The sequence below is a fragment of the Fukomys damarensis genome, unplaced genomic scaffold (assembly GCF_012274545.1).
Source record: "Fukomys damarensis isolate Sample0158 unplaced genomic scaffold, DMR_v1.0_HiC HiC_scaffold_9, whole genome shotgun sequence".
Taxonomy (NCBI): domain Eukaryota; kingdom Metazoa; phylum Chordata; class Mammalia; order Rodentia; family Bathyergidae; genus Fukomys; species Fukomys damarensis.
Window position 1 is genome coordinate 37180272 of NW_022900921.1, and position 16448 is coordinate 37196719.

A 16448-nucleotide genomic window follows, 5' to 3' on the forward strand; every position below is an offset into this window, starting at 1 on the left:
CTTTGGTGAGTTTAAAACCACCCTTTACTGCACTTTGAGGCTTTGTCTCAAACAACAAAAATATCGCAAAACAAAACCAAACAAAAAACATCTGCACTGTCACTTGATATATGCCCTGGACACAAAGGTCCCCACATCTTTGGGCATCTTGCAAAGAGGTGACTTGGGTAGGACCAGGGTGTAGCTATGCTTCAAGAAAGACACATACCCCATTCCTCTCTCCTTTAAAGGAAGAAATGAGAGTGGGATTTGAAAGGGAACAGTAACACTCAATAACTAGGCCACGCACACCGAGAGGTCCAACTGGAGATTTTATTCAAGGGAGTGGAGTAGAGAGAAAGAGCAGAGAGAGAGAGAGAGATGAGGAAGTGCTGGCCTATTTATGGGGCTTGGAGCCAAAGACCTCCTCGTTAGGGTGGAGTAGGGTGCTCTTAGCCTATCGAAAGCCACATTGCCCTCTAAGGAGGGATCCCTGCAGAAAGCTTTAGGTTTTAATTTTATATGCTGACGTGGTCTTGGGAAAAGGAAACTCAAGACAGGGGTTTAGGGGAAGAAGAACCCGGAAGTCCAACCCAAAATGGCGGTGTCACAAAATACTTCAACATGATCAATGCCCTAACAGGATTTATAAGCAAAAGGCATAAAGTCTGGCTTGGGTACTAAATGGTCTGAGTTTAGGTGTCAATCACCTGGCAACACTACTTGTTAGCTCATGTAGGAAGCTGGTTTTAAGCATAGCTCTTCCCACTGGGGAGAATGAACCACTATGCCCTAAGTTTTTTCAGAGACTGTCCCTTCCACTATGAAGGGAAGAGGAGTCCTCATGTTATGGATGAGTGATTAGAACAATGGAGATGCACCACACAATGTGCCAGATTTGAATCTGTTTATTAAGGCTGGTGGTCGAACAGGGCTAATGCCCAAAAGTTCTCTCAGCAATGGAAGCCATTTAATTTCTCCCTTTAAATCATGCTTTCAGTTGGGGAGGAATCAGGGGAGAGCAAGCCAAATCATACAGAAGCAGAACCAGGCCAAACAGGATGCGGGGGTTTTAAGTGATTTGTCCAAACACAAGCACTTTGTCCAAGCACAGATACAAATCGGTGTTGAGGCTCAAGATGGAGTCCATTTGGCTATCACACTCAGGCCAGCTAATTCACCCAGATCATCTAGAGAGCCTCCAGGGTCAGTTATTGGGCAATCCATTTTATCGTTAGTTATTCACCAAAAATAGTGTCAGTGTCAGAATTTCAGTCCATCTTTTTTTTTTTAGTCTCAGAACCCAAGAAGGAGGTTGGAAAGCTGATCCTCGATGGGTGAAGATTACAGACAAATCCCATAGCTATAGCACATCCTGGTTTGTTTCACATCACTTATTTGGGATTTCAGCTATTCAAGTGGCAGGTCAAAAGATAAATAGTTCCAAGTGAAGAATCTATTCATATCACCCACACACAGCTAGGGATTTGAGAAGGAAGATGTCTTCAACTGGGAGGGAAAGACTACATCAGAGACTGGCAGATGGAATCACATGAAATATTTTCAATTAAGTACATTGGTTCAGTTGAGGACAATTTCATAAACAACTGTACCTACTATTCCTTACCAAAAGGCTCTTTATGAAGAAAAATTCTGTCCAAACAAATACAAGAGATCAAAAAGTAGTTTCACTCTATTAGGCTTGGTTAGATCTCTTACTACTTTGTGATGTCATTTTTATTTTAAAATGAAAATGATTATATAAGGAGTTCTATTGTGAATATTTTGTTAATACTCCACAAATTTTTAAATTTTCCAATTAATTTTTAAACTACTATTCATTTTTTAAAAATGCTTCTTGAGACAAGTTCTCACTGTTTTGTCCAGGCCAGTCTTGAACTCCTGGATTCAAGTGATTCTCCTGCCTAAGCATCCTTAGTACTGGGATTACAGGCATGTGCCACCACACCTACTGTAAATACAGATTTCTCCACTACTATATTTGCATTTTGTCTCAAGTATAGGTTTAGACTAAAGATTTTCATTTTGGGTTATTCTTTAAAAGGCTGAGATACATTTTGTTATATCGTGTGATGAATCAGTCATTAAATTAGTACTCATCTGAGAATGGTCCTTGTTTGTTTTTTTGGGTTTTTTTGTTGTTGTTTTGTTTTGTTTTCAGTTCTATCCTAAAATGGATTTGAAAATGACAGGCAAAAAGTAAGGCTTTTAAAATCTAATGTTTCTGTACGATAGCTCACTTAATATAATGGTATTTCTTCCTCTTTGCCTGACACCAAAATCAGCTTCAGTGTTCATTTATTCCTGTTTGATCCTTAGAGGAGTAGATCCGTGGATTACGGGGCACATTGCTAATGTTCAGGATTCACAAAGGTCATGTTAAGACAAAACAGTCACCCTGCAAATAAATTAATTTTCTCTCTCTTTCATTTTCTTCCTTCTTCCTGCCTTGCTTCTTTCCCCCTTTTTTCTCTTCCTTTACCTGTACATTCTATAATGTAATTTAGAAATAAAACTGAAAATAAAGTTCTATTTTACAATGAAATGGTGTAGTTGAATGTTAATGTATGAGAAAGTAAAATTTTTCTTACTGCTTATGTACTATATTTCATTTTCTACATATAGCTGGCTACTTTGTTCATATAACATTATGCTTGGAACCCCGTATTGGTAGTTTTTACAAGACCATTTCTTGGTAGTGGGGGTCAGTGGGGATTTGACTCACGCTGAGTGTCCCTGGAAACATATCCTGAGGGAAAGATTTAAATACAGATCATTTACTTGGGTGCTGAGTAAAGGAATACAGAAATACAGGGAACAGAAAAACAACAACAACAACAATAACAAGCTATAATCAAGCATATTGTGTCTGTCTGCAGTTGAGATTCAAACAGATGGTTGAAATGTATAGTTGAACAATTCTAGTGAGAGCCGGGCCTCTCCTGAGGGGGAAGAGATAAAATGTGGAATAGGAAGGCTAAGAAAGACCAAGTGGCATTTTATTGTAACTGGTAGTATTTAATATGAAATCATATTTTTTTAAAAGTGTGTTTATGTACCTTTATATATTCACATAGTGTTATCTAATGGGCGCATATATGGGAGATTTGAGGTTTGTCTATAAGAAGTAATTATAAAAGATGGTATGAATGAAAATTTTTTCTTTAAGTGATTTTATTTTTTTCTTTTATTGAGTTTATCAGTACATTTTAGGTATACAGTACAATTATGTTCATTATTGGGATCTTGTACCTTTACATGACAGGTCTTTTTTTTTTTTTTTTTTTTGGTACTGGGTATCAAATTTGGGTCCTTGCACTTGCAAGGCAGGTGGCAGAACCACTGAGCTAAATCCCCAGCCACATGACAGGTTTTAGTTCTCATTTTTTTTCCCCTTGTCTGTGCCCTCCCTTCACCCCCTCTTTAAGTGATTTTAAAAGCAGTATCAATTGTATAGAAAATTGTCATATATAAGGGAATATTAGTCATCCTTAAAACAGAGATTCTAGGGCTGGGGATTTAGCTCAGTGGTTCCGCTGCCTGCCTTGCAGGCGCAAGGACCCGAGTTCAATCTCCAGTACCAAAAAATAAACAAACAAACAAACAAAAAAAAAAAACAGAGATTCTACCGTGTGCAACAACATGATAAACATGGAAGACTTTACACAAAGTAGACTAAGCCAGATACAAAAAAGAAAATTACATGATCTCATTATACATGAATCTAAAGAAAGCCAAATACATAAAAACAGTAGAACAGTGATTGCCAAAGGCAGGGAAGGAGAGGAAATGGAGAGAGGTAGGTCATAGAACATAAATTTGTAGTTCTGAAAGATAAGTGTAGAGATCTAATTAACGTATAGAATCATGACTATAGTTAATAGTGTATTTTTACAGTGGAAATTTGCTGAGAGTAAATATCAGATGCTCTTACTAGAAAAAATAAAGAGGTAACAATGCAGGACAACTGATACAACTGATTATATTAATTTTACTCAAAATATATATATCAAAATATTGTTATACATTTAAATATATAATGAAAATATATATATAAGCAATTATATAAAATGAGATGCATATAATAAATTGTTGAGCCTATATATATTGGACTGTAATATGTTTGCCAGTAATAGCACAGAGGAGGTAGGTAGGAAATAGCTGTATTAGGCTAAGGAAATGACTCTACTGGTAACTTGAATCCACAGGGAGAAATGAACAAAACTGGAAATGATAAATAAGAGAATAAATTTAACAATAGTTATAAATGTACAACTGCTCTCTTCTTAGCTTCTTTAAAAACATGATTACATAAAGTAATAGTTATAGCAATGTTGCTTTCATAATATTTATAAATGTTAATTTTGCAGTATGTTTAATGATAATACCATGCCACACTCATATAAGTTTCAGCCAGTCAACCTCACAGAAGATCTGGAGCTTTTGAGGTTTCATTTTTACTCCATACCCACCAGGAAAACCCTCATTAAAACTGGCTAACATGCAGTTTAACACAGTATGCTTAGTCTAGCTTCCACCCATACCAGATAACTGTGTGTTGTGTACCCTTGTTTAGAGACACAAACAAAGAGGGGTGTCCCTCCTTTTGGGGAAAGACCAAGCAGGCCATCTGGCTGCAGGCTTTTAGCCACTTTAAGGACCATCTAGGCTTCAGGGAGTATTTATCTTGTCATAAGAGCTCCTGCTTGTCCTTTTCTAGATATGTCCACAGAATCACAGAGGTGAACCCAATCAGACTCCATAACTCCTAGAGGGGTAACTCCATAACTCCCTCTTTTTGCTGTGGAGCCACAGAGGTGGAACAACCTATTTCTTATATTGTCCTCTACAATCTCCCTCTTTTTGCTGTGGAGCCACAGAGGTGGAACAACCTATTTCTTACATTGTCCTCTACAATCACACTTGCATTCATACACAGACATTCAGAGGTTAAAACATTCCAACACCCTCCCCTCGGGAGTCCCTCAAACTGAGACCAAGACCAAATCAAAAATAGGCAAGAAGCTTTGATTCTCACAACCAGGACTGAGTCAGAAACAGGCAAGAAGCTTTCATTCTCATAGAGGGGTCACCAGTCCCTCCTTCTGCCCAAAACTGGGGCAAGTCTAACTAGGTAAACTAGTGAGAGTGCCCCGGAGTCTCACCTCCTCCAACAACCGTACTAGACAATGCATCCTTATTCACTTTGTGTTCAGAGAGCCACAGGCAGCAAGCAGTTGTCATCCTTGGTCCTCCTGGAGAGACTCAGAGAAAGGACTCAGGACACACCGTCCCTTCAAGAGGCTGGGGAGGACCCTCGCTCCTTCTGCAAGGGTTTTGACCAATCAAGTGATCAGAGCAGCTGATTCATTCTGAGTGAGCCCTCAAAATGTAGCAGCAAATTGTCAGTCAGTATGTACAGCTCTAGTGTTGCAGCTCTAGTCTCTACAGCTCAACACAGGTAGTCCAGGAGAATGGAGGACACACCCAGGAGTCTCACAGGAAAAGTATACAGCTTTATTCTTAACTCAGGCGGGTCAGTCTGGGACTTCTGGGCAAAGAGACTGACCACTAATTGAGCCAGAGCTGGGCTGTTATGCCCTTAGAGAAGGGGTGGGGTTACAGGAACTAGACATTTAATATCATTTCATTGGTTAGAAAGTTACAAGTTTCAATGCTTTAGTTATATATGGGCCCAGTAACCTTATTGGTTACAGAATTTCACATATAGAGGGTACATTTGTTAACACAGTGTACTGAATTTCACCTTTGCATATGGCAAGAAGATGGGAGTAACATAATTAAGAACAAAGAAAATTCCTGAGATGTTTGAGGGAGCTGGCCCCAGGCAAGCCTGGGCATGTTAGAAATATTGGAGGGAAGTCACCCTTCCTTGTTAGCTAGTACAGCTTTAGATATAGAGAAGTTTATTTCCCTTTTAACATTAAGCATCACTGCTGGACCTGTGAGGAGAGCTTGCACAACAGCTGTTTATTCTGAGCATAGCCTAGGACCTCAACTTGTGCAGGTGGGTGACAACTGCAGCAATACCAGGAATGCCAAGCTAGACATCACTGAGGCACAGGGAGATGATGATGGCAGAACACTCCCTTCTCGGAAGGTGGCAAGGCCATGCAGAACACCTGGCAGCTCTAGTGACAACCATTGACATGGCACCAGGGCTGGTGAAAGATGCCTCCAAGCCAGCATGCTGGGTGCCTGACCACGAGATCCTGCCCTGCCAACAACTGCCACAAGGAGCTCAGTGACAGGCTCTCCAAGCACCACCGCTGCACCTGTGGCCAGGGCTTCTGTGACAAGTGTTCCCATGACTGCCAGCCTGTGCCCTCCGGAGGCTGGAAATATCCTGTTCAAGTCTGCCTCAACTTCAACGAAAGGACCCACTTCCCTTCATGAGTCCTTCACAATTCTTTAGGTTGTCAAGGTTAGAAAACAAGTCTCATTAAGGTAGGCTTCCCTCATGGCAGTTGTGTTTCCTCTCATCTTGTCCTGGGGCCACTTAGGAGAGGGTGAGCCCAGCCGCAGGCCTGAAAACACAGACCCCTCAGGGTAGGGGATGGACTGAGCAGCTCTTGGCAAAGAAGAAGGAACCTGAATGCATCGCATTTATTTCAGTTTTTAAAATTAAATATATCTCTATATATAGCTATGAAAGGAACTTGAAGTGTATAGAGGTTGTTGTTGCCTGCAAAGACTCATCCTAGTCTGGCCCCTCACAGCGATAAGGTGACTGTGGCAGCAAGACTTCTCCACATAAGGAAGCCCCATGTTGCTGGTCACCTTTTGCTGCTGCTAGGAGCCTAGGCAGCTTTCCTTCCCTACCTTTTCCCCTTCTGCCCCTCAGCTGCCTGCACTGAGAGCTGCCCACCCTGCTCCTATGTGAAGCATTTGGAAGGGAATGCCACTCGGCCCCCTGGAGAGTTGGATCCCAAATCTTGGCTTAGTCCTGTTTTAGCCAGAGAACACTTAGCTTAGTGTGCAGGGCCCTGGAGTGTGCTGAGAGTTGGAGGATGGGTCTTCAGCCCTGAGAAATGAAAAGGCAGTGGCTGCACTGTCCCTCATAGGGAGTATGGAAGGAATTGGGTCTTACCTGACAGCATTTCCTGCTTGTTGACTTCTGTCTCCAGACAGCCTTCCTAGAAGGCTGCCCCCTGCTTCTAAATTAAAGCATTGGCAACCTCTTCCTCTGCCTCCAGCCCATGATTTACTTCTTAATGTCACACTAGGATTTTTATTGTTTAATTTAAAGTGCTTTAATTCTTTGTTCCAAGATACACAACCTTTCTAGCTATTGGAGGAGTGATCAAGAAATCTCCCAGGAGCCGGGCATGGTGGCGCACACCTGTAATCCCAGCACTTGGGAGGCTGAGGCAGGAGAATCGCTGTGAGTTTGAGACCAGCCTGGGCTATATAGTGAGTTCCAGGTCAGTCTCAAATACATAGTGAGAGGGCTGGGGATTTAGCTCAGTGGTTCCAGAGCCTGCCTTATAAGCACAAGGACCTGAGTTCAATCCCCAGTGCCAAAAAAATAAAAAATATAAAATACATAGACCTGTCTAAAAAAAAAAAAACAAAAAAACAAAAAAAAACAACTAAATATAATGTGATACATTTAATGAAATTCTGGGATAGAAAAGAAATGTTTGGTTAAGCTAAAAAACAATCTGCACTTTAATAATAATGTATCGATGTTGGCCCAATAATTTTGACAAATACATGCATCATCCTAATGCAAGTTGTGAATACAGGAGAAATTGGGTATGGGGTATAAAGGAACCCTGTACTATTTCCTTCAATTTTTCTGTAAATCTAAAATTGTTCTAAAAAACAAAGTTGATTTAAGTTTTCAGTTATTCTAATAAAAGCCTACCACTTACACATTATACCATCCTTTCTGTTTAGCCAGAGTAATTTTAGGAGGCTAACATTTGTTAAATCTTAGAGAATTTATGCTGCAAACTGGGAATGGTAGCTACTCAGGAGGACTGCAAGTTCAAGGCTAGTCTGGATAATTTAGCAAGACCCTGCCTCAAACTGCCTCAAACTAAAATATAAAAAAGACTTGGGATGTTGAGGAGTGGTTTAGCACTTTTGGGTTAGACTGCCAGTTGGGAGGCGGTGCATGGCTGTAATCCCAGCACTCTTAGAAGCTGAAGCAGGAGGATCACAAGTTCAAGTCCCCACTGGTCAACTTAGCATTAGCAAGACCCTGCCACAAACTAAAAAAATGAAAAATGGGTGGGGGATGTAGCTCAGTGAAAAACACCTGGCTTCAATCCCTAGTACCAATAAAAAGAAAAAACAGGAAGGAGGAGGAGGAACAGAAAATTTATGCTGCAGACATGTTTAATTCTACTTAATTGAAGTAAAATACACATCTTATTTAATTTATGGTAGCCTCTGGATACTGTACGGATTTTTGAATTAGGAAAATATTTTAAATTAAATGCAGTACTGAAAACTTATTTCAATTTATTTTATTTAACTTAATGACCAGAAGTACACAGAAGCTATAAAAACTTTTAATGAGGTATTTCAAGAAGACAAAGAGGAGGAGGAGGAGAAAGAAGAGGAAGAGGAAGAACAAGAGGAAGAAAAATAGCTAGGGGAGTATGTTAGTGACAAAGCACTTACCTAGAATAAATGAAGCCCTGGGTTTGATACTCACCCAGCACTGCAAGAAGATACATGTCTATCTATCTATCTATCTATCTATGGAGATACACAGACAGAGGAATAGGATGGAGGAGAGGAGAGGAGTGAGGAGGCAAGGGGAAAGGAACAGGGAAAGAAAGGAAGAGAGAAAAGAAGATATTTTATTTAGAAGAGATGAGGCATTTTTACGTTCCATACAAATAGCTTATTCCAGAACTGATGTGTAGTGAAATTAAATAATCTGTGATTTTACAAAACTATATAAGATTCTCTAACTTGTAATTTTATAGAGCCTTTTGTCTTTTCATTTAAGCCTTTCACAGGCACCTTCTAGTAAGTATATTATGGTGACATTTCCCAAATGGAACAAGCAGATGAGTCAGATGACTTATACCAGCTTCTCCATGAATCAGAGGTAGAGCTGTTCCATTGAGTTATTATCCATCAGTCCTAAAGTCATTGTCAGGAGAATCATTTAAATATAAATCATAGTAGGAAAATAAAAATAAGATAACAACTTTCCTACTAGTTTTCAGCCTAGTTGGTTGTTCGAGACCAAATTTGGAAGGGTTCAGACACGTAAAGACACTTCTAAATACAACACAAAGATATAGTTCTCACCTTTAAAAAATACTAATACTGTCGGTGGCCTGCCCTGCAAGTGCAAGGACCCGAGTTTAATCCCCGGTACCCAAAAAACAAAACAAAACAAACAAAAAAAACTAATACTGTATCTGTTACATTTATGATCATCTTAGGGACAGAAAGTAGTAGTCTAAACCCTCTACAGCTGAAGTCCTATACCAAGATTGTTCTTTACGACATTTTTATACCAAAAAAAAAAAACCCCAAAATGCCAAAAACCAAGAATATCTGACAACTGAGTTTTCACGGCTCTTTTTTCTAGTGATGAAGTTTTTTATAAGAACACATACCAGAAATAAAGCATCAGTATTTTGCATACAACACTAAACTTTTCTAAGAATGAACTTACACATACTTCAAAATACATTGGGCCCAGATAATCTTTTGTACTTTTCAAGACTGTGCTAGTAAGATATTATAATCAGGTAACACACTTAAAGCAGTATGGATTTTCCAAAGCATACTGAGAAAAAACACAATAAACATATGTGATCTGACAGTTCTAGAAATGCTGGACATTGTCACAGGAACCACTCACCTTGCTGGTGGAGCCCTTGAGGGCAGTAAGTATTGTGTGTCAAGCAAAGAGCAGATTCTAATCAAATTCCTGGTTGCTTGGTTAAATAACTGATAGTTAAAAATAAAAACACTATATTAGTATGTTTTGCTAGTATAAATTTGTAATGCGAGAAGTAATAAAACCTTAGGACCTTGCCCTTGAGTGTAGCTAGCTTAGTACAAGGTAAAACCTTATTGAATTCAGCAAAGTGGGATTAACTCCAAGAAACCAAAGCCCTTCCTCATTAGAGAGGTGTGGACTCATGGCATTATGGAGTATACCTTTCCTTACATCTTCACCATCTCACCCTTCACAGGGCCACAACAGAGGACTCATATGGGACCATGGACATTATTTCATGATTATCTCAAACATTTCCTCTAATGGGTTTCCTCTAGTGGAGTCTAAGAATGACCTGCAACATTAAGGAAAGTCTAAATTTACCAAGTAATGGTTTAACTTAAATTTTTTGTTAACTTAAATTTCCCAAATCCAAGCAAATGATCCATGAATAGTAAGGCAGGTGATATAGTTCAACAAATGTTATCGAATAGAAAGTGCCATATATAAGTTTTGTTTCCAAAGACCATTATAGCCAAAGTGACTGTTCTAAAGTTAATTCTTTATGCTATAACTGAGTTTACATTCTGGAACCTTGATAGACTACAGAAGGGAGGAGGACAGAGAAGTAAAGCAAACATGGATCCACCCCTTGGGCAACTCTCAAAGGTGTAAAATTCAAATGTTGGCAAGATACAGGATCTGGGCTAAGGAAAAGGTATTGCTAAATAAGTGCAGGAAGATTTAGAGAAAAATGTAGGAGTCCTGTGGGATTTGAACTGAAGCCTAATTTGACATTCTCCCACATGACAAGAGTAAAAACAACAATTTCCTGGTATATAAGTCATCCTTTTCACTAACAAGCCCAAGAAGACATTTGCTTGTTATTTTCTCAGTTACCATCCAGACTCTATACAATTGGTTTTCTTTGAAATATTATTTAAATTAAGCCAAGCATGCTCGCTTCAGCAGCACATATACTAAGTTAAGCCAAGCAACTTTAACATCACATCAAATATTCAAATGGTAGTTTAATTATACTTATTTTTAAATTTTGTGGATTACTTTACTGAAAAGAAATACCTCTTCTAGGAAGTAACCGAATCTGACATTTACAGGGTGAGTCAAATGTCTGCTAAGAGTAAATGAGAGGTATCAAAATCAGAATATTTCTGAAAGAGTTTTCAAAATACAGTGATTATCCTCAGGTGGTGGGTAGATAGAGGCAAGAGTGAGACAACTCACTATGTGCCTCTTTAAATTTATTTTATTTGTTTTTCAGAACTAGAGTCTCATTATGTTGCCTAAGCTGGTATCAAATTTGTGGGCTCAAGTCTCCCACCATAGCCTCAAAGGTAGATGGAACTAGGGGTGTGTGCTGCTGTCTTCTGAATTTTAAATTGTGTGCCTATACTATCTATTCAAAGAAGAAACCACAACTGGGGCTGTTGTGGTTGAACCCAGGAAATACAGCTTGAAAAATTAAATTAACATATTTCCTTTGACATTTTATAAAATTCAACCACTTAATCTGTTGAGAAAATCCTATTCTTAAAACAGTAAAACAAATGTAATCTTACCCCTCATGTTAATAAGCTACACTATCTTGCAATCAGAAAAAAACGCACTGAAATGTTTTCTAGAGACAAAAAATTGTACTTTGGGTCTGGGGATTTAGCTCAGTGGTTCCACCACCTACCTCTTAAATGGAAGGTCCAGAGTTCCAATCCCCGGTTAAATAAATAAATAGTCATTCAAAAGCCATTCTCAACACTCGGCATGGTGGCACATGTCTGTTATTCCAGCAGTCCAGAGGCTGAGGCAAGAAGATTGTCAAGAGTCGGAGCCTGGGCTACATAGTGAGTTCAAGACCAGCCTGAACTACATAGTGAGACCTTGTCTGAAAAAAACAAGAGAGAGAGAGAAAAAAAGGTCATATCAACAATGGTATTTAACTGTGTGTCATCATGTATAATATATTCCTTAGGGCAAGAAAAATGTGCTTCTAAAATTAAAACTTTCAGTTCCCATGAAGAAAAGAGTAAGTTGGACTACACAGGGAAAATAATGTTGTTTCTTTTTCTTTACCAATCTCTTTTTTATTGATCCCAGGGCTAATACAGATACAAAACTCTAACTCTGAGAAAGTAGGATGAGCATGACCACATACCACATATACATGAACAATTTAAGGTGGCTTATTTTAAATCCCACATTAAAAAAACATTTCCAGGCCCAGAGATTTAGCTCAGAGGTACTACTGCCTCCCTCATAAGCCCAAGGGCCTGAGTTCAATCCCTTGTACCAAAAAACAAAAACAAACAAACAAAAATAAAGCCAACTATAGTATCACTGCTATGATATTTAAATGACAAAATCTATTCATGGTGACAAAATATCTCGGAATTATTTTGCTTTACGACTAGTCTCTTTAAAATATTCCATAGATAGAAAACTGCAGGCCAATGTGGAGAATATAGGGCTGGAGAGGCTGGGTGTGGTGGCACACTGTAATCCCAGTGCTCTGAAGCAGAAGGTTCACCAATGTGAGGCCAGTTGAGCTATGTGATTTCTTTTCAAAAAGAAAGGGGAAGGCAAGGAGGAAGAGAGAGAAGAAGGGAGGCAGAGGAAAGGAGGGAGATAAGAGAGAGGAGGAAGAGATAGGGAGAGAGAAGCAGTTATCTCCTGGGCAGGAACATAAATAACCAAAAAAGTAGTATAAAGCTGGTAAATGCTAATGCCATAAACAACTCCTACCCACACAGAGGGACATGGGTGGTGATGCTCTAACCTGGCCTCATTCCAGTGCTACTGGTTGAGATGTTGTCTCGGCAACATACTTGATATACCACAAATAAAGATAAGATTTGGATTAAGGGATGTGGCAAGGGAAAGAAATTCACAATCTATTCTAAATATACAAATGTTTACCTGCAATGCTATTTTCCTTTGGGAATTAATGGCAAATTTTCTTTCCCTAAAATATCTTCTAATTTATTAATACAGTTTTAAAAGGCATTCATCTCTTTAAGGAATGGATGGCAGTATTTGAATATTTGAGAGCAATTCATAATGTACAACTCTTATTTTAGAATGCCTTTGAGGAAGACTGGAGTAGATGTTTACCAACCTTTTTACATTTAAATTTAATCTATTAAGACAATAAGAAGCTTTAAGCAGATCAAATTGGATGAGGTGAATTGCTAATTTAATTTTGCCAGATTTACAGAAGATAACCCAAACTCCAACATACATGCAAAGCATCTAAATCCAAGAAAATTATATTTCATTTTTTCCTTGGTTTTAAAAATCTTTTCCCAAACTCTCCATACTTTCTAAATGTCTACTCTCATGCCAACTGGCTACGGCTTCTCTGAACAGATTCAGATCAAGATGAGATTAGATACAATAGGACCTTGTGATGATATGAACAACATCTCAGCTAAATGGACCAGAAACATGAAACAGTAAGGTAAACAAAGCAAAATTCTTACAGCCTGAGCAGTGAAGTTCCCAGAGGAAAATTAAACATCCCCTCGGAGGGATGCATTTAATAGTATTTATATGAGTGCCCACTGTGAGCCAGAAATGGGTTTGCCCTGAGTTGCTTCCATATGTCTAGGTGCACAGTGAAAAGCCCCAATTTTAACTACATTTATTTTTTCTCCTCACTGAGTTTATTGGTACATTTTAGGTGTACAGTACAGTTACATTCATCATTGGGATCTTGTACCTTTACATGATTTATCTTGGTTCTCACTTTTCCCCTTTATCCCTGCCCTCCCTTCACCCCCTCCTCCCTTCCCTATTTACAAATACTTTATTTCCATTTTTTCATTTTCTCATGTTGTTTTTTCTTCTCCCTTATTACCTTTTCCCTACCCTTCCCATTTCCCCTACACCTTTAGCCCTTTTCTTTCTATTTAAATCAATGATAGTTGAACTCCAGAGTATCAGAAGCAGCCTATATGCCTTGTTATTCTGTTTAAATACTTTTCAGTAACACTATTAAAAATTTATTGCTTGTCAGAAATTCATGTAATCATTTGACTTGGATTACCTCAACATCCCTCACCTGATGAAGAAAGTACTACATTTAACCATTTTACCCAGAGGAAACCAAGGGAAAGACATATGGTAAGGTCCACGGCTGATTTAAAAGCCCATGCACTTATCCTCTGTGCTATATTCACTTTCAGAATTTTAATGATGAGGAAGAAAGCAGTGATGTTATTTATGGAACTATGAGGTATACACATTGGTATCTTAATGGCGACTAAAATTATTTCATTTTAAGCCAACTTTATCCACCTACATTAGTGAGCCATATACCAGTGAGGCATACAGTTTGGCTGTAGAACTAAAAGCTAACATTAATTGAGCCTTTAATGTGCTCCATGTGTTGGTCTAATTCATGAGGTAGATGCTATTTCTGTCTTCCCTACTAAGGTCCTGAATGATTAAAATTACACTACCAGGGAACCCCAGAGTCAGAATTCAAATGCAGGCAGCACTGTTCATGGGTCTAACTACTGCTCTGTACAGTTCAGTTTTTTTGTTTTTGTTTTTGTTTTTTTGTTTTTTTGAGACAGGTTCTCACTGTGTAGTTCAGACTGCTCTGGAACTCACTGTGTAGCCCAGGCTGGTCTTGAACTCACAGTGATCCTCCCGCCTCAGCCTCCCAAGTGCTGGGATTACAGGTGTGCACCACCACGGCCAGCCTATACAGTTCAATTTAAAGAGGCCAGGGAGCCAAGAGCGAAATGAATCTCATGACTTGACAAATGGGTCAAAACAAAATGCTTTAAAACAGTCAAAAGTTTCACCACTTTTTTCTTCTTTTTTTACATTTTTAGTTTTTATCAGCACATGTTTGCAGTATACAATGAATGATTCTGTTCCTTGTGGGGAGTTGGTATGTGTACACAACACACTTCAATTATCTTCTCCTCCCCTTCCTCTCCTCTCCTTCCCTGCTCTCTCCATCTCTTGATCCTGCTTAGGGCATCACTTTTCCTCCACTGCAGTTCACTCTATGTAGTGCTATTTCTTGTACTATAATTGGGCAATGAAAGTGAGAGGACAGGCTGCAGTTATTCAAGTGGCCTAGAGACCTGGAATGCCAGCTCACATTGTACATAGTGCCCTTAGCACTACACACTTCTTAGTGGAGTAGCTGGTAAAATTCATTAAAAATTTCTTATTTACTTTTGTAGGAATAAACAGTATAAATAACAAATAAACACATAAATAACAATAGTGTTAGGAAATCCTTGTCACTTTCTTACCAAGTCCAAGACCTTGGGCAAGTCCAATGCTGTCTGCGGGTTCACCTTTGAAAGGTCTTATTAATGCCTGAGTGGAAGGAACACTGTAAATACAAAATATTAACAGTACTTATCTTCAGGACTATAAACACAGCTAGGGATTTTAGTGAGGTAACATACATTAGCATGTACTTACTCTTTGAAGTTTTCACAATCTTATTTATAAACATTTGCCATGTCATTTCCATTCCTCAGTTGTAGAAACAGAATCACAATTTGGCAAAGTATTATGCATAAAGTTACATAGCATATTTTAGAACTAAGGATTCCTAGCCAGAGTTATTCTTTGTCCAAATTTGAAGTTGTTATGTCATGAAGAGGCTAGTAACAGTAAAAAATTTTATTGAGCATTTACCATGTACCAGATTCTGAGGTAGTAACCAATGTGCACACTCCAATGCTCACAACAACTCTATCATGTAGCTCTTACTATCCCCATTTTACATAATGAAAAATGAACTCTCATAGATGTTGAATCGTTTTCCAAATATTGTACATTTATTATTTATTCTACATGTATATTAAGTGTCACAGAATCAGGATCTAAACCTGGTCTCTCTGACTCCAAAACATTTTTTTGTTTTTTGTTGTTTTTGGTATGAATCTCATTTATTTTTTTTCCCATTAAATTTATTGGTACATTTTAGGTATACAATATGGTTACATTCATCATTGGGATCTTGTACCTTTGCATGATATGTCTTGGTTTTTATTTTTGCCCCATTCCTCTGCCCTCCCTTCGCCCCCTCGATCCTTCCCTATTTACAAAGACTTTGTTTCCATTTTTTCTTTTTCTCATATTTTTTCTTTCCCCTTATTTCCTTTCCCCTACCCTTCCTACTTCCCCTACTCCTTTAGCCCTTTCCTTCCATTTCACATTATCAATTATACACATTGGATCTTATTTACATTTTGGTTTTTCACACCAGAGAAACTATTCTGTACTTACACGTCTTGAATCTCGTTTATTTAAAACAGTATTTCTCACCTTTCTCAAATCGAAGGCTGCAAAAAATAAAAGCAGTGTTCTCCTGAGCTGTCTTTGGGGAGCACTGTTGCTGCCTCCCAACCTGTGCAGGACCTAAACTGGCACAGGCCAAGGTATTCCCACCTTGCTTTACAAAACAGTCCCTCCTGTGCTTGAGATTTATCTCAGCGGTTCCACCGCCTACCTTGGGACC

At 38.7% G+C, this 16448-nt stretch overlaps 1 protein-coding gene across 1 annotated transcript in view; it reads right to left on the bottom strand.

Moving 5' to 3' along the window:
• Positions 1-16448, bottom strand: part of Dtwd2 (DTW domain containing 2) — a 145412-nt gene that overhangs the window by 106106 nt on the left and 22858 nt on the right. Inside the window, exon 4 of the mRNA XM_010633903.2 lies at positions 9860-9948. Within this exon, the coding sequence (XP_010632205.1) occupies positions 9860-9948 (89 nt within the window). The remainder of the gene's footprint in view (positions 1-9859; positions 9949-16448) is intronic.